Source organism: Typopeltis vanoorti, chromosome 10, assembly GCF_054136105.1.
Source record: "Typopeltis vanoorti isolate ZY-2024b chromosome 10, IOZ_Tvanoo_1.0, whole genome shotgun sequence".
NCBI lineage: Eukaryota > Metazoa > Arthropoda > Arachnida > Uropygi > Thelyphonidae > Typopeltis > Typopeltis vanoorti.
The window spans coordinates 62297722-62321263 of record NC_143558.1 but is presented as its reverse complement, the minus strand read 5'-3'; the positions used below and the strand labels follow the sequence as shown (position 1 = coordinate 62321263).

General features: G+C 34.3%; 1 protein-coding gene across 1 annotated transcript in view; it reads left to right on the top strand.

The window, feature by feature from the left end:
• Positions 1-23542, top strand: part of LOC150102459 (protein arginine methyltransferase NDUFAF7, mitochondrial-like) — a 149752-nt gene that overhangs the window by 11980 nt on the left and 114230 nt on the right. The window contains exon 2 of the mRNA XM_090399592.1: positions 6364-6518. Within this exon, the coding sequence (XP_090255718.1) occupies positions 6364-6518 (155 nt within the window). The remainder of the gene's footprint in view (positions 1-6363; positions 6519-23542) is intronic.

Here is a 23542-nt window from a genome sequence, read left to right as displayed (position 1 = left end):
TGACATATGCTTTTAAGAACATAAAAAATACATTTGTCACTATAGTTATGGCAAATTGGGACTAGCAGACCATTCATTTGATACGCCTTCACATAGGATCAGATGGATTAAAACAAAAGTGCTACACAGAAGTCATTATACATTAGAGACATTGTTTTTGGAAATCAGCATTAATCATTCTCCAAATCTCAACATCTGGGTGATATTTGTTTTAAGATCAAATTAATACTTCTTTTCTCTTCATCCAACTATAAATGGCATCAATTAGGTCTTTAGTTCCTTGTGTTGTCTGTTATGTATATTTATATATATATATTTTTTTAACTAGTCCCACTGTTATACCAGATACCATTTTGTGTACTGTGACAAACTATTTGTGCTCTGAAGATGCTGGATATAATACCAGTGAAATATTAGCAAATAAGTTAAATAATTATTATTTTCTTATATTCTGTGATGTGAATTAATACCGTTAAATAAACTCTCACAATTGAAATATCTTCCAATCCTGTATGCTCCAGTTTATGTGACAGCCTTTCATGTGGTATCCTGTCAAATGCCTTAGCAAAGCCCAATAGTACCAGCATATTCATTTCCTTTATCCACCTTAGCCATAACATTATTATAAAACATGAGCAGATTGCTCAGATATAATCCCTTTAGTAAACCCAGACTGTTCCTTTTAACATATCTTGTATTTCAACTCATTTCTGTATGCGAGTTATCAACTTCCAGTTTGACTTGCATACAAAAATGAGTTGAAATAAAGTTATATGTATAAGTTTTCTTATATTATGTAGTATTAAAGTATCTCTACCATCATGAAATGCTTCATTAAACTTCTCCTTACAAGGTGTACTCAAGTTGAACTTTTACTGTGAGTATTCTGTTTAATTTTTTTTTTAGGTGGGTGGGGGTGCGATTACATACACACACGTTTGTGCATGATTTGATACGTATGGATTCACAAGGCTCATTATGGTAGGTATTGCTCTGTAAACTACACATCTATCACACCAGTTATGTAAAAAAAAAAAACTTTTCTTTCTTGCAGAGCCATTCCTATACACAACCCCCCCCCCACCTCAAAAAGAAATTTGTCAGATACTTCTCTCAGAAACTGTGTTTTCCTTTCTGTTTCCTATCTGTCAAGTTCTATAAAGCAGATTCCCTATATCTGCCCTCCATCATCACATGCCCAAGGCAATTTTAGTCATTCTAGTCTGGATTTACTGTTTCCTTATTTCTCAACTGTAGGTATGTATATGTATAAGAAGCTTCTTCGCTTAGTTATAAAGTATGGTATACTTGACAAGAAATTATATTTTAATTCTTACCTAAATGTAAGCAAGCCAAGTTTGCATGACTAGTCTGTTATACATGGGCACACTGTTGACTTCGTGTTAATTGCTTTAGTATACCATGATGCAAAACACACCTCCTTTGTCATGTTAATTGGTCTACGTTATGAGAAGGGTCTCTACTCAGACTATTATCTGACCTCCATGGAGTCAAAGGACTCGTCACGGGAAGTCTATACGCTCTCTCATGCCAAAAGATCATCAGACCTTTCCTTGAACCTGTTCAGTTTCCTTACTCACCACATTTTCAGGCAATGCATTCCGCTTGCCAATCACTCTCCATGCAGAGAACCTGCTTCTTACTCCCCTGCTCATATCCTCCTTATACGGCTTCCACAGATAGGCTCTAGTTCTACCTCCCTCTACTCTATGAAATATCTTCTCTGTGTTAATCTGGTAACAATACCTCATCAACTTGTATGTCTCAATGATACCCCCCCCTTCCTCTTCTTCTTCTATTCACAGGAGTCTGTAAGTTGCATCCCCTTAATCTCTTCATATCTGACATTCCATAGTCATTACTTGACACTAACTTAGTAAACCTTCTCCAATACATCATCTCCCTGAAAACCAGGCAACCAGATCTCTGCATAGTAATCCATATGTGGTCTGATCAAACCTTATACAGTTACCTATATAACATCTTTGCCTCTACATGTCAATGTCCTCCTTATTATTGCCATAATCCAATGGAGTGTTCTTACAATTTTAGCAATGGACCTCTAAATTTCGTCTCTGTCCATCATCACTCCTACTTCTCTCTCTTCTCCTCCACTTCCTTCAAAAGTTTTCCATTAATTGTATATTTGCATCCCAAACCTTACCTATCAAATTTCAAGCTTGCACTTTTCAATGTTAAACTGATAACTCCAATTATTTGCTCACTCGCATAGTCTATTTAGATACTTCTGCAAGACCACAACATCTGCTCTACTTCTCATAACCTTTCTCAACTTTGCATCATTGGTGAACAGTTTCACATCTCCAGTGAAGCTGTTTGCCACTGTCATTAATGTACAAGTTAAACAATAACACAGTCCAACACAGTTTTTGCTGACTTTTATATGAGACTTGTTTTTTACTAATTTGGGTGTGCTGATTTCAAACATCAAACCCATTTTTCTCTATCACGTCAGGTTTTTCCTTTATGGCATTTTCTTTTTGCTAATTTGTAAGTTTTTAATAGTTTTAAGGAGGCAGTACTATTTAGAGGATCAAAAAATCGATTTTTTGATATTATTTTCTGAAAGTATGTACTTTTAAAAATCTGTTCCTAACCTTTTATCAAGAAATTCGAAAAATTCCCGAAGATATAGCCTATTATTCAAAGCGGTGCGCCGATCAGAATCGGAGTGCTCACCGCTCTCGCTTGTTAGTAAACGAATAAATGCTTAAGAACCTGCAACGGTATGTACTGGCGCTTTGAATGCGAGAGAGAGGCCGATAATTAGATACATAACTACTTAACAATATTCATTAAAAATTACAAGAATATTTATAAAAAATAACAATTTTACTTACACATGAGTTTCAGGAAATAAATTTTTGTTTGTAGCAATTTCTGCTGTGTATTCTGCTTTGGCAATCCTTTTGAATACTCCAACAGTAGTCGGCCATCATGTGAGAATCCCATCTTCCTTGGTACCAATCTTCCATAGTTTTTAAGTCTTCATGAAATCTTTCGCCTTGTTCATCGCTTACAGCACCTAAATTCTCGGGAAATGTATCAAGATGACTGTATAGGAAATGAAGCTTTATGCTCATGTTGCAATCTAGGCGCTGGAAAATTTCAAGCATTGTTTCCACTAGATCTTTGTAATTGCACGCTTTTTTGTTTCCAAGAAAATTATTTGCAACCATCGTAAATGAAGTCCAGGCCTCTTTCTCAATTTCGTTCATAGAGTTGATGAAATTTGGGTCTCTCATTAAAGTTCTAATTTGCGGTCCATCAAATACACCGGCTTTAATTTTTTCATAACTAAGTCGTGGAAATTTTTCACATATGTATTGGAAACAGTCACCTTGTAAATCTAAAGCTTTAACATACTGCTTCATAAGACCTAGTTTGATGTGTAGAGTTGGAAAAATGATTTTTTCTCTGTCGATCAAAGGTTGATTTATAACATTCTGTTCTCCAACATTTAAGGATATTCTAAGAGGCCAATGTTTCTGACTCCAGTGTTGGTTTCTAGCTCGACTATCCCAGAAGCATAGAAAACACGGAAACTTTGTATATCCTCTTTGAAAGCCAAGTAAAAAGTTCACCATTTTAAGATCCACACAGATAATCCAGTTATGGTCTGTATATTTTAATAACTTCAGAACCTTTTTAATGTCCTCATATATTTCCTTTAAGTGGACTGAATAGCCAATAGGAATTGAGCCATATACATTCCCATTGTGTAGTAAGACACACTTGAGACTTCTGCTTGAACTGTCGATGAATAAACGCCACTCATTTGGATGATATTGTACAACACTCATTTCAGTTAGTTAACCTGATACATTGTTACAGTAAACAAACCCACACTCGTGTTTAAAATATTGTACAACATTACTTTCCCTGTTACGATAAAAAGTTATCTTCGTATCTTGCTCCAGTAAATTTTTTCATTTAATCTTGAAGCTAACAATTCCGATGATTCCTTTGATAGGCCCAAATCTCTTACTAAGTCATTCAATTCCGCTTGAGTAAAACATTGCGGTCCAGAACTAGAAATTAAATTTTCATTGTCTAAATCAACATCCGGGTCTTGCTCCTCAAGAACATCTGGCATATCCTGATCATGCTCGTTCTCAAGTAAAGGAAGTCCTTCATAAATTGGCACGGCTATTTCATTGGAATGAGCAACTGGCCGAATTGCTGAGTCGAGATTTGGATACACAATTTTTTTCTTATTCTTCTTATTATAACCAGAAGTCTGAACTAAACAAAAATAGCAATCATCTGCGTGATTTTTCGGTTCACGCCAAATCATTGGAATGCCAAAAGCTAATTTTTGGCGTTTTCCCTTGCTCCACTGTCGTAAATTTTCTACACATGACTTACACACTTTATTTGGAGCCCATGAATTGTCCTGATCTGCAAATTTTACGTCAAAGTATGCAAAGGACACTTTCTTAACAAAATCAGTGATATTTGTCCTTTGACTGGGAACAGTAAAGCTGCCACAAATGTAGCAGAAGGAATCTACACTATTGGCACATTTTCGAGTAGTAGACATGATGTATTTTCTTCACTGCCGACTAACATGCAATTAACAAGACACAAAAAACCAGAGACTTTATTGAAACATTATAAGCGCTCATCATACTTTCACGATCGATTAACGATTGACTGATTTCGATCGTTCTTTGTCTGCTATGACGCATATAAAATAGCATTCATTTGTTTTAGGCAGTTGTCATTGCCTACTTTTCATCACCTAAATGTATTAGGTCGGTTATCGGCCTCTCTCGTATTCAAAGCGCCAGTACGTGCCGTTGCAGGTTCTTACGCATTTATTCGTTTACTAACAAGCGAGAGCGGTGAGTGCTCCGATTCTGATCTGCACACTGCTTTGAATAATAGGCTATATCTTCGGGAATTTTTTGAATTTCTTGATAAAAAGTTAGGAACAGATTTTTAAAAGTACATTCTTTCAGTAAAGAATATTAAAAAATCGATTTTTTTGATCCTCTAAATAGTACTGCTTCCTTAAAACTATCAAAAACTTACAAATTAACAAAAAGAAAATGCCATAGAGGAAAAACCTGACGTGATAGAGAAAAATGGGTTTGATATTTGAAATCAGCGCACCCAAATTAGTAAAAAACAAATGTCAGATCATAATCAGCAGAAAAAAAATTTTTTTTAGTTAGCCAGTGTAATTGTCCCAAAAGAGATTCCTGTGGTACTGCACTGGTGACTTTCTCTTTTTGGATACTACTCCTCCATATACAACTTGCTGATACCTGTCAAATGGCCAGTCAGCTATACATCTTACTAGTCTATTATCTAATTTCATCTGTTTCAGTTTAGCTACCACCTTGCCATATGGCAGTCTACTAAAAGCCTTAGAAAAATCAAAGTACATCACCCTATATGCATCTCCTTGAGTTTGTCACCTTGTTGTAATGTAAGCAGAGTGCTGAAACATGACTTTACCAAACCCATGCTGGTCATAAAAAGTATGATCAAAGGGGTTATTATCATCAACCCACAAGACTTTGTAAATAATGGGGGTGTTCAAAACTATGTGATCCTTCAGGTCACACTAGCCTCAGTGAATGATCCAAAAGATCATTCTGATTCATTACTCTCAATAATTCCAAGATTCTCAGCAATGCTTTTGCCAGATAACACCTGCAAATCTGCATCACTCAGTGATAGGCAAAAAACCCACCACTGACCCAAACACAAGCAGCTATCAAAAACTGATAATCATCTAGGGTAGGAATCGATCAAAGGGCCCCAGTTAAGGCCCTATCAGTAGCAGACATGCTGTATGCGAGCATCCAATGGAATGCAGTGATCATGACACTTCAGCAGAAAATGACCTCATTGGGAAGATACTATGGTTGAATCAATGTAGAAATTATATATTTTCCATATACAAGTTGAGAAATGGTCTATCACCATATTAAAATAATTTGGGTCAGAGAAAGTTATAGGAAATTTTTTTTCACTTGGATATGAAGTAGATTGTTCTTGACAAGAAATTTATTCTTGTTTTAATCCTTACTCAAGTATAAGTGAAGTTTTTATGTGAAGTATAATGCAAAGCATGCTTCCTTTCGGATACTACCCTGACCTACTTCCCTTTTATAGATTTCGATCTGATCTGGATAGTCGCCATATTTCAAAAGCTACATATTATGGAATTTTTTTTTTTTAACATACATTCTTTTCATTGTTAATTCTCATTATGTTGGAATGAGGATCTTAAATCTAACATTCAAGAAAAATCATGTTTGAGCACTTTTTTACACTTCCTATTTTGATTTTATGATTTTCTTTCAGACACAAATGGAGGTTTTAAGAGAAATACATCAACCCAAGTTCAGCCTAAATCTAAAGAAACAAAACTTGTTCATCAAATGAGATCTCGGATTTCTGCAACAGGACCAATGACTGTTGCGGAGTACATGAAAGAAATATTGACAAATCCTATGTCAGTAAGTATATTTCACTTCTTATTTACTTTAATCTAGCACTTTCTTCTTTACAAAAAAAAAAAAAAAAAAAAAAAAAAAAAAAAAAAAAAATCGATTGCTCTTTTTTGGTGAGTCAGATGATGTTAAGTAGACGTAAGTGGTAAAATGTTTATTGCTGAATTTAATTACATTGGGTTCTGTGCATCAATATTTAGTACAGCTTGTCTGTATAAGTTAGATATACAGTCAAACTTGGTTATAACGAGCACCAGGGGGCCAACAATAGAATAGTACTTCATTATTACCATTACTCACTATATCAATTATGAGTTAAATCTGCCTCATTGTTTTTTAATTCTCAATAACTCATAAACTTAAAAAAAATAGATCCAAATGACAAAAGAAGTACTGTATTAGAGAGGAAAAAATAAATAATTACATACCTAGATATTGTTGGCTACAAATCCTATGTCATGAATCGAAACATGAATCAGATATTTTAAAGAAAAAGGTTTTAACTTTTCAATCAATCCTAATTACATTCCAAAAATGGACTTTATGTATGGAATTGAAAAAAGTCTCTACCCACTACCACAAGGTGTAGCCAACGATATTAAATTCCAAAGCACGATCATCGTACCTAGATATTATTTGTATGAATATTCTTCTATGAACTACAATATACTTAATATTAAACATGATATAATTCTCCATATTTTTAAAACTATATATTTAATACTAAGCACAATTTTCCAGTGATTAAAAACAATAGTAATTAATAGTAAACACTATTTCAATTATAATAAAATTAATTTAATCCTTTATCCAAGTGTGGGCAAACAAAGTTTGCACCTGAAAGTATCTTCAGGACTGGGGTAAGGTGGTACAACACCAGGAAGCTCGTTGCAAAGGTGGAGAAAGATACCAACACTCCTATCTCAGTATCTCCTATAATGCAAAACACATCTCCTTGCAGATATGTCTAATGTTATGCATTAAGGGAAGGGCCACTACCCAGACTAGTTTCAACTTTTTTTGAGGTCTCTTCAGTGGGAGCCAGGTCCAAGTGGAGATACCAGGCAGAAGTATTAGCAGGTCATCTCTACCTATAGGAGTTGCCAAATGGTGTGCCACCCTTTTTTTTTAATAAATTACTCTGGATTTAGAGAAAGATGTTGAAAGTTTATTTTTCGCTTGGTTAGAGTATAATAAAATTAGTTTAATCCTTTATCCAAGTGTGGGCAAACAAAGTTTTCAGGCGCAAACTTTGTTTGCCCACACTTGGATAAAGGATTAAACTAATTTTATTATACTCTAACCAAGTGAAAAATAAACTTTCAACATCTTTCTCTAAATCCAGAGTAATTTATTAAAAAAAAGGGTGGCACACCATTTGGCAACTCCTATAGGTAGAAATGACCTGCTAATACTTCTGCCTGGTATCTCCACTTGGGCCTGGCTCCCACTGAAGAGACCTCAATAAAGGTCTGGCATTAAGGGAAGGGCCACTACCCAAACTAGTCTGGGTAGTGGCCCTTCCCTTAATGCATAACATTAGACATATCCACAAGGAGGTGTGTTTTGCATTATAGGAGATACTGAGATAGGAGTGTTGGTAGCTTTCTCCACCTTTGCAACGAGTTGCCCTGGTGGTGTATCACCTTACCCCAGTCCTGAAGATACTTTCAGGCGCAAACTTTGTTTGCCCACACTTGGATAAAGGATTAAACTAATTTTATTATACTCTAACCAAGTGAAAAATAAACTTTCAACTATTTCAATTATCCTGCCAACTGTTGTTACATACAAAATTTTTTGGTAAATTATCCTGCTTGAGCCCTCAAGATTAGACTGTCTATCGAGAATCCAGCACTTCTTTTTGTAGTGAACCACTGAAGCAGTGCTTCTTCAACATTTGTAAGCTTGCTTACTTTTTTTTTCCTCTCTGGGTTCTGTTGTTTTCTGGTGCCAGTACATAAACATCTATATTCTTCTGCAATATTGATAAAGTAGAAGAGCACGAAGAAAATTTTTTACATGCTTGAACATTTTTCACACCACCTTCTAACTCTCAAATAATTCGCACTTTTTGTGAAGCAATAGGCACTTTCTTTTAGTAGGCATCTTTCTAATGAAAGAGCTCATTTATAATTGATTTTACAGTTGTGGTTTGGATAAAGTGAGAGGGGGGGCTGAATGCCAGACACATGAGAGGTAGATAGAGTGGGAGTGGTTCCCAAGATAAAGAGTAGGTTATATCCAAGAATTTGGTATTCCAAGAGCTACCCAAATAATTAAGAATGTTTGCACATGTATCAATATTTGTATGGTATATTTGTATAGTACGTTTGTTATAAAAGTGAGTAGTTGTGCGGGAATATGAGTAATTAAAATTATTATGGCCTTGCTCATAACAGCTGTGATTTTCATTATTTCCTTGCTCTTTATAACAAAGTTCAACTTTAGTTGATTTTATTTCATTTGGACTGTTGAAGTGTCTAAAATGCAACTGAGCAATGCATATGGTATTTATCCATTTGTTTAGTACATCATCCTTTTTGACCATCCTATAATAAAATTCCAAAGGGCTTAAGATCAAAGAATTGGATAACTGATTTTATGAACTACAAGAACCAATTTTCTGGCTAGGGAAACAGTCATGTTTTCATTGTTCAGGTAAATGTGAAGGCACTGTGTCATCAGGTTGAAGGTATGAGTTTTCTTTAAATAGTCAAAGATCATTTAACTGTAGCAACAATGTATACATTAATGTCTGTTAAGCTGGTTAATCTGGATTATTAAATAATTCAGATCTGGAATGTTAATATATCTGGATCATCTGGTCATGAATAGCGCCTATATTGTCCAATATTCTCATGTCTAACATTTCGTTTTTCTTCTAAAGACCTTCTGCGTGAATCAATCCACCTAGACCTCGGTTTCCCTCTGGGTCTTTTTCCTATCATCTTGGCATCAAACACTTGTTTTGCTAATCTTTCCTCCCCCATTCTATTTAGGTGACCAATACCACCTTGGATAAGCCCTGCTCACATATTCTTGAATGCAAACAATGAAGTTACTTCATAATGTCTTCATTTTTAATATAATGCTGCTTGTTCCGGCCTCCAATTTTTCTAAGAACTTTCACATCTGTGGTCTCTAATCTTTTAGTGTGCTTTATTTATAACCCAGCTCTCAGATCCATATCTTAAAACTGGTTTGAACACCATCTTGTATACTGCTAGTTTAGTTTTTTGGCTACTTTTTCTCTTATTCCATGTAAATTTATTCAGCTGGCTCTCCACCATACCAGCTTTGCTTATTCTGTTTATTTCCAGATTTAATTTACCATCTTCACTACAAACTGTGCCTAAATAGCTGAAATATTTTACTTGTTCTATAGGCTCTGCATTCAGAATGCAGCTGAAATTTTATTTTTCTACCTATTTTCATAGTTTTGGTCTTTTTATTGCTGATTTTCGTACCAAATTTCTTCAGCTGTTATTCAATTTATTTAGAGAATCCTAAAGAATAACATAAGATGAATTTAAGAGTATATAATCTGTATAAAAGAATGAGCTAAGTTTGACATCTCTAATTCTAATATCAGGCGTAATGCCACTAAGAGTGGGGATAATGTGCATCCTTGTCATACACCTGATTTTACATCAAACAATTTTCATGTATTCGGTTCAATTCTAACAACTTAAATATAGACCATGTATTGCCTTGTGTAATGTATCATTTACCCAATAACTGTAGTGTTTTGAATAGCTTTTCCCTGGGCATTTTGTCATATGCTTTTTCCAGATCTACAAAACTTAAGTATAGATTCTCATAGCATTCTCATCGATTCTCGTCAATTAATAATTAAGTATAGATTCTTGTCATATTCCAATGATTTCTCAACTAGTTGTCATAAAGTGAAAATTTGATCTTGACAACCTCTATTTGGCCTCATTTGTTCTTATAGTTTCTCTCCTACAATTTTTCTCGGCCTCTTTTCAAGTATGCATGCATAAATCTTACCTGGAACATTTAATATAGAAATTCCTCTGTAATTTTCACATTCGTTTTATTCCTTTATATATTTATAGATGGGAACTATGAATCCAATCAATTTCATCTGGAAATTGATCTTCTGACCAGACCCTCTGAATTATGCAGTGTAGCCACTGCAAACCTCTTTTATACCTCCTTATTTGAGTTTTTCTGGTTGAATATCATTTCCTCAAGTATTGATGTCTCCTCTTTGCATTTCTCTTGAAAATTTACTGCTCCAGTTCTATCACTGCTTGTTTCATTTGAGTCTTTCAAAGAGATTGCTCCAGACAGCTAGGATACCCTTATCTTCAGTTTTCATGTCACCTTTATCATCTTTGATTCCTTTTACAGTATTCTTTCTTCTGTTTCTCATCTTCTGGAAAATGCAGAACATTTTGCCACCTTTCTGATATTTACCTTCTGTATTCTTAAGAGTATTCCCATGACTTGTTTAGCTAGTTTCACAAATAGCTTAGCTCTCTTACATTTTTCTTCTTCTAGGGAATTTGCCAATTATTTGCTAGGAACATTCAGTACTTTATTTCTTTTCCACAACTTCTTTAACTTCTCTTTTGTTCTCCATGGTATTCTTATTTTTCTATCTTTGCAGACAACTTCACCTTGCCTCCCTAGCTAAATCAGTCAATGTTTTCTTCAGAGTTTGTCACTGAGACTCCAAGGTTTGTTTCTTGTTTTCAAACTGTTTCATTCTTTCCTCCAATAATGTTTGTATAATTGAGTCTACAATTTACCTGTAAAAGCTGCTCAACTTTAATTCTTTTCAAAACTTTTTTTTTTTTTTACATGCTGTTTTCAATGTGATATTCAGCTTTATATTACTTAAAACTAAGTGATGGTCATTTGCAATTTCAAATCCTCTGTACACTGTTGTAATATGAAGCAGCATGAAAATATCACTATCAACAATAGCATAGTCAATTAAGCTTTTTTTAATTTCTTGTGTCTTCTCTCCACATGAACTTGTGCACATCTTTATGTTGGAACATGGTATTAGTAATAACTAATCCATGTTCTGAGCAGAAATCCATCAGATAGGTAGGTTGTTATTATTACCCTTGCCCTTTTCTTCAAATTTTCTTAAAATGTTCCTATGTCTTTTGCGATTCACTTCCTACTCTGCTGTTTAGATCTCCAAGTACCACTTTTTCCATTTTCTTGGTCTGCTACCTGCTCTAGTGACACAAAAAATACCTACACTTCCTCCTTAGGAGATCCTTCTATGTGACCATAAGCACAAATCAGCTTTGTCTATTTTCCCATTTTTGAAGTTTGCCCACATTATTCTACTCGAAACTGCCTTCCAAGCAAGAAGTTTACTTTCATGTTTGGTGTTGAATACTATCACTACTCCTTCCTTTCCTTGATCATTATTTCCTGAATATAACATCCTATACTTATCATTCAGTAAGATTTCACCTGTTTTTGTCTTCTTTGTTTCAGTGATTCCAATTATATTCACAGATACTTTTCCAGTTCTTCTGTAGCTCGTTTTCCTTTCAATTAATACTCCTTATATTCACGACTCCTTCTTTCAAACAAATGAAAAACAAACCCAACTTCTTTGCAAGTTGGGTTTGTTCTTCTTCTAGATGTTGAGCTTGAGTCTGTTCCAGTAGTTGAAGTTTCACTGCTCATCCCAGTTCCCTGACAAAAACAGCTGGAGCCTTGTTTAACCAGTGACACCCCATCCATCATGAAATCTCATGTTATACCATCATATTATTTATGGATAAGCCAATAGGGAATACAATTTGGTCGACACAGTCCTAAATTGCCAGCCCAATCCTTGTTCATTCACTATCCAGTGAATACCTACTAACAGGACACGCTACATGAAGGTGAGGATTGGACATTGGTCAGAACTTCAGTACTTCAGTTGGTTCTCTGCATTCTTTAAAGGTAATGTGGAGGTCTCCTCCTAGTTATTGGCTTTGACCCTTAAACGATCTCTGGCATGAACCCTGACCTTAAGCGACCCCTGTTAATGTCTGACAAATATCAAAAAGTTGTATATGGGGGGGGGGGGGGGAATATGAATATGAACATGTCCATTGGTGTACCACAGGGATCAGTCCTTGGTCCGTTGTTATTCAGTCTTTTCAATTCAGTTTGATAGTTGACATACAGCTCTTTGCTGATGATGCAATGATAGGCAGTGTAATCAGGAATGCAGCTGATATGCAGTATTTGCAGAATGAAGGCTTGGATAGTGAGTATGTGAAAATAACTGTTAATTCAATGTCGATGCAACTTAGAAGTTAATTGCAATGGTGAACCGAACATTGATATTCATATGTAAAGATCAGAAAGTAATTTTGCCTTTACAGGACCTTTATACGATTTCACTTGGACTACTGTGTGCAGGGCTAGTCTCCTATTTATCATAGTGCTGCTGATACAGTGGAGGGAATGCAAAGAAGAGTGCTGAAGATGATATAGGGATTGTGGAATACAGATAATGGAGACATATTGAGAATTTGTGGGCTGTAGATTCTAGCAAACAAGAGAAAGAGTGAGTGACATGATTAAGAAACTTCTGAAATCATTGTGTAGGATATCAGTAGATGAAAATTTTCATTTTATGGAGTGTTGGAAGGGGCAAGCACATCCATAGAAGGTGAGAACAAATGCAGTGAAGAATGGAGTGAGAACTAGATTTTTCTCTTATAGTGATGCACAATTGGAATGAATTACCTTTGGAGGTTATGAGTGCATGTCCATCCATCCATCAGTGGCCCTAACAGGCACTTCAGCACCCATGACCTTCCAAGCATCCTTGGACCTCCCATCCGTAATACAAGGATAAGGTGGTTACCCTATGCCTCTAAGTGTCCTGTGTCTGTAGATGTGTGTGTGTTCACAGTGCCAGTTTGCCTGTTCTGGGGGATGAAAAACCCGAGTTTCTGGGTGAAAAAACCCCTACCTCTGTATGTATGAGTGCATGTAGTGTGAATGAATTCAAGAAAAGGTATGAGAGCTGGTGCAGATGATGCACAGCCTCCTCAATCAGGCTCTGAATCTCTGGAGGTGTCTCTGAATAATGGTAATAATATGACGACTTTTAATATATTGACCAAAGCATTCCTATACCATTAAAAGTTTCAGAATCTGAAGTGCAGCCATCAGCATGAGATTACCAGCTAGCCTGGTTGGCAGAGTGGGTTATCCATTCTTCCATTCGTATCCTTATCTGTTCTTTAACCAGCAGGCTGTGGATTCAAATTCCATTGTGGGATATTTTCACATGGATGTTTTGTGAATGTCTGAGTGGTAGATGAATTTTGTTGTCTGGCACAATGCCTCCACTTTGCATATTTGAAGGTTTTTTTTAAGCAGCTTGAAAAAGTTCTGTTTGGTTTTTAGAGCAGGATTTTCAGATTAGTAACCCTCAACACCTTCTGTGGTGCTGATCCTAATGAATTAATATATCCTAATGGGATTAATATATATAAAAAATAGAAAGAGAGAGAGAGAGATTATGATAGAAAAAATAAACTTATCCACATTGAAATTCATGTCTTTAGATTGGAATGTTTGGGTATAATGGAAAGAAGGATATATATTTCAAAGAATGGAGATAAAAAAAACAAAAAAGAAAATATCAATCAGGTTGAAACTGCACTGTGCATTGATAATTGTCACCATATCTATTTTCAGCCATTATGGTGGTAGAAAAAGTCTTGGTTTGAATTAAAAAATTTGTTTTATTATGTACAATTAAATAGACATGTTATGTTTAATGGTTATATAAACTGATCATGCCAGTTACATTATATTCCTGAGGGGCTAAAGCCTTCTTGCTAAGGTGAATTAAGAATGATATATTTCACTGGAAATCCTTTGATCTATGAATATGAGCAAATTTTACTTAAAGCTAAAGCATAAAGTAAAATGTTTATCTTTTGACCTTTATTTTTTATGATACTACTACCAGTAGCATTGTTTCAAAATTTTTTTCTTCTCTTTCCTGATATTCTTCAAAAGTTATAAATGATCATGAGCAGAGCAAAGAAAGGATGTAGTATATCCCTAGTGGGGAAAAGGTTCACATGCTGCAGTAAATAAGCAAGAAACATTTCATTTGAGATCTTATGATTATTTATGAACATAATCCAAGTGTATTAAAACACATTAACTTTTCAGTTTTACTTTTTTGTGATTACAAATGTTTAACCTTCGGTGAATAGTGTTGTAATATCATAAAAAGAGATGTGAACTACAAAGAGTATTTCAAATTATTCTGGAATTTGCCATATAGAAAATAAAATAAAACAATTATAGTGTGCAGTGAATGATGGCAAAACAAACCAAGACAATATCGTTGTTCAAGGAAGTTACCATGAAGGACTTTGTGAGATGGAGTGTGCATGCAATATGTTAACTATCCAAAGTAATTGATTTGCAGATAATAAGCAAAAATAGTGAAAGCATGTGAGTGAGTATCAAAAGGGAGCAGCAATGAAAGGCATGAATTTGAGTTTTTGTACAGAATGAAGACAGGATATAGAAATGAATGAATCAGTAAGCGAAGAAAAGAAGTCAAGGTAAGGAGAATAGCAAGGTTTCTTTACTAAATAGCATATTTACAATGACTTACAGGAAAACATGAACTTGAGAGCATTTGGAGAAATATCTGGCAAGCAACAGACCAGAGAAAAATAAGTGACCAAAAAAAAAAAAGAGAGACTAAAGTGGCAATTTTTTGTATGGTGATTCCATGATTAGGATGTATGCATGGTGAGTAAGTGATTTAAACTGTGCCTTATTGCAAAATTACATGAGTGACTCATTTCAGAAAGAGAAAGTCAAAGAATTGATAATTGTGACTGGAATGAATGAATTAAAAATTGAAGAGTATAGAATATGAGAGGGATTATGTTTGAAGTGAATTTCATGGATGAGCCATCAATCCATTCAAATGTAAATCCAATTCTAATTCCAAATATTCAAGCACAACTTCCTTGTTGCACTTGAAAGATTTGAAGTTAGATTTCTGGAGAAACTTTTGTTCAGTGAGAGAATAGATGTGTGAAATCAGAAAAACTAAAGGATGCAGGTAATCGCTTGTGTAGACTTCCTTGAGGTGAGTGATGTGTTTTTGAAAAAGACCTTGACTAGACCATCTCAACACTTTGCATGTGAGTGGAAAGAAGTCAAAATAGTTATTACACATAGGAAGTCCAAGACAAGTTGCAAATTATAACTCTAATATCTCAAGGGTCAAAGCTGTAAAACTGAGAGAGACCTCCACATAGCCTTTAAAGGAATGCGGAGAACCGACCAGGGCTTCTGACCTAATGTCCAATCCTCACCTTCTCGTGGTGCACCCTGTTGGGTATCTACCTGGATACTGAACGAACGAGGATGGGCTGGCAATTTGGGATTTAGCCGACCAAATTGTATTCCTATTGGTTAAACCAAAATACAAAATGATGGTACAACATGACAAAATTTCATGCCGACTGGGACGTCGCCCAGTTAAACAAGGCCCCATTGTTTTCGCCAGGGAACCAGGGATAAAAATTAGATAACTACCAGATCGACATAATAGGGGAGATGGAAACAAAAAAAAAAAGACAAACTGGTGAGATCTTTCTGAGCAGTAAATACAAAATGTTATATTCAGCCAATGACAATCAAGGATAAGAAGGAGTAGCCATAGTATTCAACACAAAATAAGAGGCTCATCTTCTTGAATGGCAGGCAGTGTCAAGTAGAGTTATTTGGGCAAATATCAGAATGGGGAACTGGAAAATGAGACTTATTTGTGCCTATGGTCCCACAGAAGGTTCTACTAAGGCAGAAGTGGAGGAATTTTTTGAGACTCTAAAGAAAGCTACTGACACAATGAAAAAGGAAAAGTTGGTCCTTGTTGGGGATCTAAATAGCAGAGTAGGAAGTGATTGTCAGGCATACAAAAATGTTTTGGGAAAATTTGGAGAAAAGAGCAAAGCTAATAATAATGGCAAATATCTGTTGGATTTCTGCTCAGGACATGGACTGGTTATTACTAACACCATGTTCCAACACAAAAATGTGCACAAATTCACATGGAGAGAAGAGGCAAGGAAAAAAGAAAAGTCTCATTGACTATGTTATTGTTGATAGTGATGTTTTCTCCCTGGTGCAGGACACCAGAGTGTACAGAGGATTTGAAATTGGAAGTGATCACTATTTAGTCTTGAGCAGGATAAAATGGAATTTCATATTGAAAAGAATGACATGTAAGAAAGTTTTAAAGTGAATAAAAGTTGAGCAGCTCTCAGATGTGAACTGTAGATAAAAATACACAAAGATTATTGAAGAAAAAATGAAAGAGTTTGAGAACAGGAACCAAACCTTGGAGATTCAGTGGCAAACCTTGAAGTAAACTCTGATTGATTCAGCCAGAGAGGCATGTGGTGAGGTTGTCTGCAAGGATAGAAAAATCAGAACTCCATGATGGACACAGGAAGTTAAAGAGGCAGTGAAGGAAAGAAAGCATATCAAAAGTTCCTAGCAAATAAGTCAGCTTGTGCTCTTAGAGAATACAGAGACAAATGTAAGAAAGCTAAACACTGTGTAAAACTAGCCAAACAAAAGTCATGGAAGGACTTTGGCAAGAACGTAGAAAATAATGGAGGTTGTTGAAGAAGCTTAGAAATGGAGGAAAGAGTGCTGTAAAAGGAGTTAGAGACGATAAAGGTGACATGAAAACGGGAGAAAAAGATATCCGTGACGTATTGAGTAATTACTTTGAAAATTTGCTAAATGAAACAAGCAGTGATGACAGCACAGTGATAAAAAAAAAAAAAACACTTATCAGGCATGCAGTCAGGAATACATATCCATACTTGAAGTAGAAAAAGCCATCAAAGGCTTGAAATGTGGAAAGGCAGCAGGAGTAGATGATATTCGACCAGAAATGCTGAAGTATAGTGGTATAAAAGTCTTACAGTGGTTGCAGTGCATAGTTCAGAAGACCTGGACAGAGGGACGAATTCTCGATGATTGGAGTAGAGCTCTCATAGTACCCATATATAAAAAGGGAAATAAAACTGAATGTGAGAATTACAAAGGTATTTCCCTACTGAGTGTTCCTGGTAAGATTTATGTAAGTATACTTGAGAAACGGTTGAGAAGAATTGTGGAAGAAAAGCTTGGTGAAGAACAAACTGGATTCAGGCTAAATGGAGGCTGTCAGGATCAGATCTTCACTTTACGACAAATAGTTGAAAAATCATGGGAATATAACAAAGATCTGTATTTAAATTTTGTCGATCTGGAAAAGGCATATGATGAAGTGCCAAGAGAGTAGCTATTCCAAACACTACAGTTGTATGGTGTTAATGGGGCATTATATCAAGCAATACTTAGTCTTTATTTGAGTTGTAAGTCAGCAGTTAGAATTAAAAGAAGTACAGGAAGATGGTTTAATGTTAAATCTAGTGTGAGACAAGGATGTACATTATCCCCTTTCTTTACTAAATAGCATGTTTACAATCATGCTATTTAGTAAAGAAATTTTTAATGTCAGCGTTTTGCTTTATGTGGATGATGTTATAGTTCTAAATAAATCCGCTACAAGTCTGCAAGATTCCCTGACAAAATTGAATAACCGTTGTAACAGATATCGTATGAAGGTCAGCAATAAAAAGAGAAAGACAATGAAAATAGGCAGAATCATTGAAAATGTCAACTGCATTGCGAACGGAGAACCTGTGGAGCAAGTAAAATATTTCGGCTACTTAGGCACGATTTTTAGTGAAGATGGTAAGTTAAATATAGAAATGGACAACAGAATCAACAAAGCTGGTATGATAGGAAGTCAATTGAATAAATTCATATGGAATAAGAGAGAAATTAGTCGGAACACTAAATTAGCTGCATACAAGACGGTGTTCAAACCAGTTTTAACTTATGGTTCTGAGAGCTGGGTCAGAAGTAAAACACTTGACCAAAGACTGGAGACCGCAAATATGAGAGTCCTGAGAAAGATTTGAGGCATAAACAGATGGCATCAATGGCAATATCATATTAATAATGAGGATATTAGGAAAGAACTTGACATTGTCAGCATCCAGGAATGCGTTAGCAGAGCTAATCTCAGATGCTATGGTCTCTTAAACAGAATGGGCGAGAAAGATTAGCAAAACAAGTGTTCTCTGCCAGGTTGGCAGGAAAACAACCCAGAGGAAGACCAAAATATAGGTGGATTGATATGGTACAAAGTGCCTTAAACCATAGAAATATAGGATCTGATAATGTTGGAGTCTTGACAAGTAATAGACTGATTTGGAGGAAAATTGTAGATAAGAAGTTAGTAATGATGTAAATTTTTCATGTACTACTATCATATCCTGTACACCCCCTTGAGGGTACATGGTAGGAATTTGATGATGATGACATACAGTTAGGGCGCATTATTACAATAGAATCCCAATATTCGTGCAGTAGCATGTTATAGATTGTTATAGTATTGTTTGAATTAACTGTACTGATGATATCCTGTGATACTTAGAATGAAATATTTACTTATTAAAACTTATTACTATGGTTACTTGTGTTTTGTTTAGTCATGAATACTCCACAGGTTTCATTGTACAATAAATATCGTAAAAGATGGTTGAGGACAGTATGCAAGAATGGGTTGATAGAAATGATTCTGTATGGGAAGACAGTGTGGCTTTTGAGGTCTTATCTTAATAATTTACTTACCTTCTATAATAAAGTGACAGCTGAGTTGGATTAGGGAAATGTCTACAGGCTACCCTATGATATTGCCTGACTTTTCAAAAACATTTGACAGTATTCTTCATGGAATCCTATCATGTAAGGTGGAACAAATGAAGTTAGGCATCCAGAAACTTAAGTAAACAAGATTTTCCTCTAGACATTTTCAAACTTTTTAACTTTGTTATCCACTCTGGCTATTTCACAATCAAAGACAAATTATATTGGCAGATTGAAGGTACAGCCATGGGTAGTCCTATTTCCTAAGCTTGCCAATTACTACTTAGCATTTCAAAGATTGTCTCCTTAATAACATTTCTCATAAAATGGAAGTATAGTACAGTTATGTTGATGATATTTTTGCAGTGTGAAATAGTTTTCCCATCACATTTGAAATCATTTCTCCTTTAAAACAAATGTGATTCATTCAAATTCAGTTTACCTTATAGAAGGAGATAAAGAATCACCTAGCCTTTTTAGATATATTGATTCTTTGTCAGCAGGATGGTAGTTTATAATTTTCAGTTTTTTGAAAAGAAATACATACTAATTGTTATATCCATGCTACTTCTCAGAAAAGTTGAAACTATTAAGACCTTATTATATTGTGCTCATAATACATCTTCCACTGAAGACCTTCTACAGCAGAAATTGAATCATATTAGAACTTCCTTTTTGAAAAAAATGGTTTCGATCTGGTTACTTAGATTTCTTGATTATGTGGAAGGTGGAGAGGATTCAGAAGTGAGTAATCAAAATGATGACTTTGTAGAGTGCTTACTGTGAAGATAGACTGAAGGTTAATAGATTACAAAGTTTAGCTATTAGGTGTAAAAGTAGGGATACAGTAGAAACATATAAGTTACTAATGGGGTTTTATAGAATAAGTGCCAAAGAAAATTTTCAGTGCAGGATTGGATGGGAAGAACAAGGGAGTCATCCTTGGAAGTTGTGTAACTGCAATTAACAAGGGTATAAAAGACTAAATTTTTTGCTTGGAGTGTGGCAGATGAGGCAGAATATGTTGCTGGAATTGGTTGTGAGTGTTCTGTTTGCTGAAATTGTTTTTTTCTAGTGTTTTTAATACCATGAAGCATTGTTTTACATAACCAGTGGTGAGCTATGGAAATTTTAACAAAGGGCTCGCATTGTTGAGCAAAAAAAAAATTAATTAATTTAAAAAAAAAAAATAAAGGCTAACTTAGCTCTTATAATACTTATATTGCGACTTTGTAGACTTTTGATAAGGAGAGATGGGATAGACATGTTATTATGGTTAGCGTGGGCCTCATATAATGAGACGTTGGGATTTCATGGGAATGCCTGTGTGATGATAAACTATTAATTAACAGGTTTTACATTTTGTAGAATCTTTCTTATGGAAAGGGGGGGGGGGATAAATTGAGATGTTAATTTTAGTCAACCTACATTCAGACAATGATAATGGAATAAAACAGTTAAATAGTTACACTGATAACAAAAAAAAAATTAAAGAATGTAGGGGTGAAAGTGAAAAAATATTGTATAGAGCTGGATGGTCTGATTTTTCACTGAAGTTTGATGTTAAAAAAAAAAAACTAATTAGACGAGAAATAAGAACAATTTATCACAAAAGAGATTAACTAGAAAAATTCATATTGTAAATTGTTCCACAAGAAAATTGCTCTTATGTAGGAATTCAGTCTTTTTTTTTTAAAAAAATAACCTTGTATTGAAGAAGTGATTAACATATTTTGTAAGTCAAGATTGTTTCATTTTGTATATAATTAGTTTTGATGTTTCTAATGATGAACAGCTGTTGAGTTGTGCTTTCTTTAATTATACTGAAGATGCCTTTGATACCTGTACAAAAATTCTATGTTAATAGAATAATATCTTATGTATATTATCCAGTTGCTATTTATTTGTATAATATCTACTTAGGTTTCATGTATTTGCTAAATCAAATGCAATTTATTATACCATAATCAAAATCTGGCAACTTCATTAAAGAAAAATAGAATAGTATTATGAAGCTGAAAAAAAAAACAGATTTAGATATCAGTATGAGTATTTAGTTGTTTAAGCAAACTCTCAGGAACTTTTTTAATCCGTGAATCTGAATTTCTTAAGAAATGGTTTTGTTTGTATTTTCTCTGTTGTGAAAACTACACAAAGAATTTTTTTCTTGTAATCTGTAAAATCTGCAAAAATATTTAATAATTATTTCCTTTTTTTATTTTACTTAATTTCTGTAATTTATTTTGATTAGTTTTCATTTCATTTTTTTTAAAATAAAATAGTGCTTTGTGATATAAACCAGCGCTTCCCAAACTGTAGGCAGGCCCGTTGGAGGCCATTAGTTTTGTTGAAGGGGCTGTGAAATAATGAAAGCAAATTTAAAATGTTTTATGACTAAGTAATCTTAAAATAAACGTATTTAATTTTTATTATTATTTTTTTTTTATGTTTTATATTTTAATGGAAAAACTCGCACGTTGGTGTTGGTTCACAAATTTTGTTTCTTGCATATTTCGGCGTTTAATGAATATTAGTGAATATATGCTTATTCATATAAGTTTCATTTTAAAGGTACTGATAAGAACAACAACAAAAAAAAAAACACTAATCATTTTATGTTTCATGTACTTGTACTGCAAATGTACAATAACAATATATCTGTCTATATAAAAATATGTGCCATGTCAAATGTGTATGTAAGATACTAAAAATGTAATATTTGCATTTGATTTTTGCAATATCTGCTGTGTATGTTTTGTATTGAATATAAATAAAATAAATATTATAATAATATATGTCTGTATTACGAAATTTTTTTTTTCAATGGGGGCCGTGAAATATTTTAATTTTTCCAAAGGGGCCTTTATATCCATAAGTTTGGGAAACACTGAACAAAAAAATTTAGTTCAACAAAAATATTTATTGAACTTAATATTTTGCTGGTAAAGTACTCAATACTCAGAACACAGTACTCAATTAGAATGTTGTAGAAGCAATTCAAATTGAAATCTGAGTGCACATGTTTTATCACAATTGCAGTTTGTGTTTTGAAGATGCTAGTTAGAAATCCAGCAAAATATTAGTAAGTTCAGTAAATTGTTTTTTTCTAGTGTTTTTAATACCATGAAGCATTGTTTTACATAACCAGTGGTGAGCTATGGAAATTTTAACAAAGGGCTCGCATTGTTGAGCAAAAAAAAAATTAATTAATTTAAAAAAAAAATAAGGGCTAACTTAGCTCTTATAATACTTATATTGCGACTTTGTAGACTTTTGATAAATATGATAATTCCTGTAGGATAATAATCGTTAATACTAGATCTTGTAAAAATTCCAAATTGAGAAGTCAGTTTAAAAAGCCCTTATATTAATCGTTCTATGCAAAATGCTTAGCTGTGTGGAGAAAGTTCACAAAGCTTAGCTGTGTGGAGAAAGACAAGAGCAGTTTACAAACGGCTCTTGCTGTGTGGAGAAGTTACCCAGCATAAAGCTGGGTAACTTCTCCACACAGCAAGAGCCGTTTGTAAACTGCAAGCTGCCCATTGTGGTCCAAATACCCAGCCGATCTTTAAAATTCCGATACCAAGGTCTTTTGCAATCGTATTTAATTCTCGCTGATTTTTTGGTGATTGATGATAAAAAGCATATAATTTATCCATAAATATTTCAAAATGATTCATTTCTTTAATGTTTTTTTATCGAATCGTCTAATGCTAATTGTAAATGATGAGCTACGCAATGCAAAAGCACACTGTTGGGAAATCTTTGTAGAAGTTTGATTGTAATACCTGATTTGTTTCCTAACATTACACTAGCTCCATCAGAACAAAATGCAACGAGATGATTTTTTAAATAGTTACCAGAAAAATCCATATGAATTTAAAGTAGCAATTATAGTAGCATGTATACATTCCGCGGTGGTATTTTCTAGTTCTACGAGATTATTAAACAAGAAAAACAAGGGGCTCGCAAATTCGAGAAAAATTTAACAAAGGGCTCGGGCAAGCCCCTTATAGCTCACCACTTAAATAACCATCAGCATCCAAGATTATCTGTACATATAAAGAATAAAAGCTAATTTTCTAAAACATTTATCAGATTCTTTTATGCAAGATTCAACCCATAATAACTAATATTTAAGGAATTGACAGCGTATACTGGAAATATAGATTAAATAAACTTTAACATACACTTTCCGATATTTCGGCGAACGTTACGTTGCCATCTTCTTGGGAACTTACTAAAAAGACACGTGCACACAAGTACTA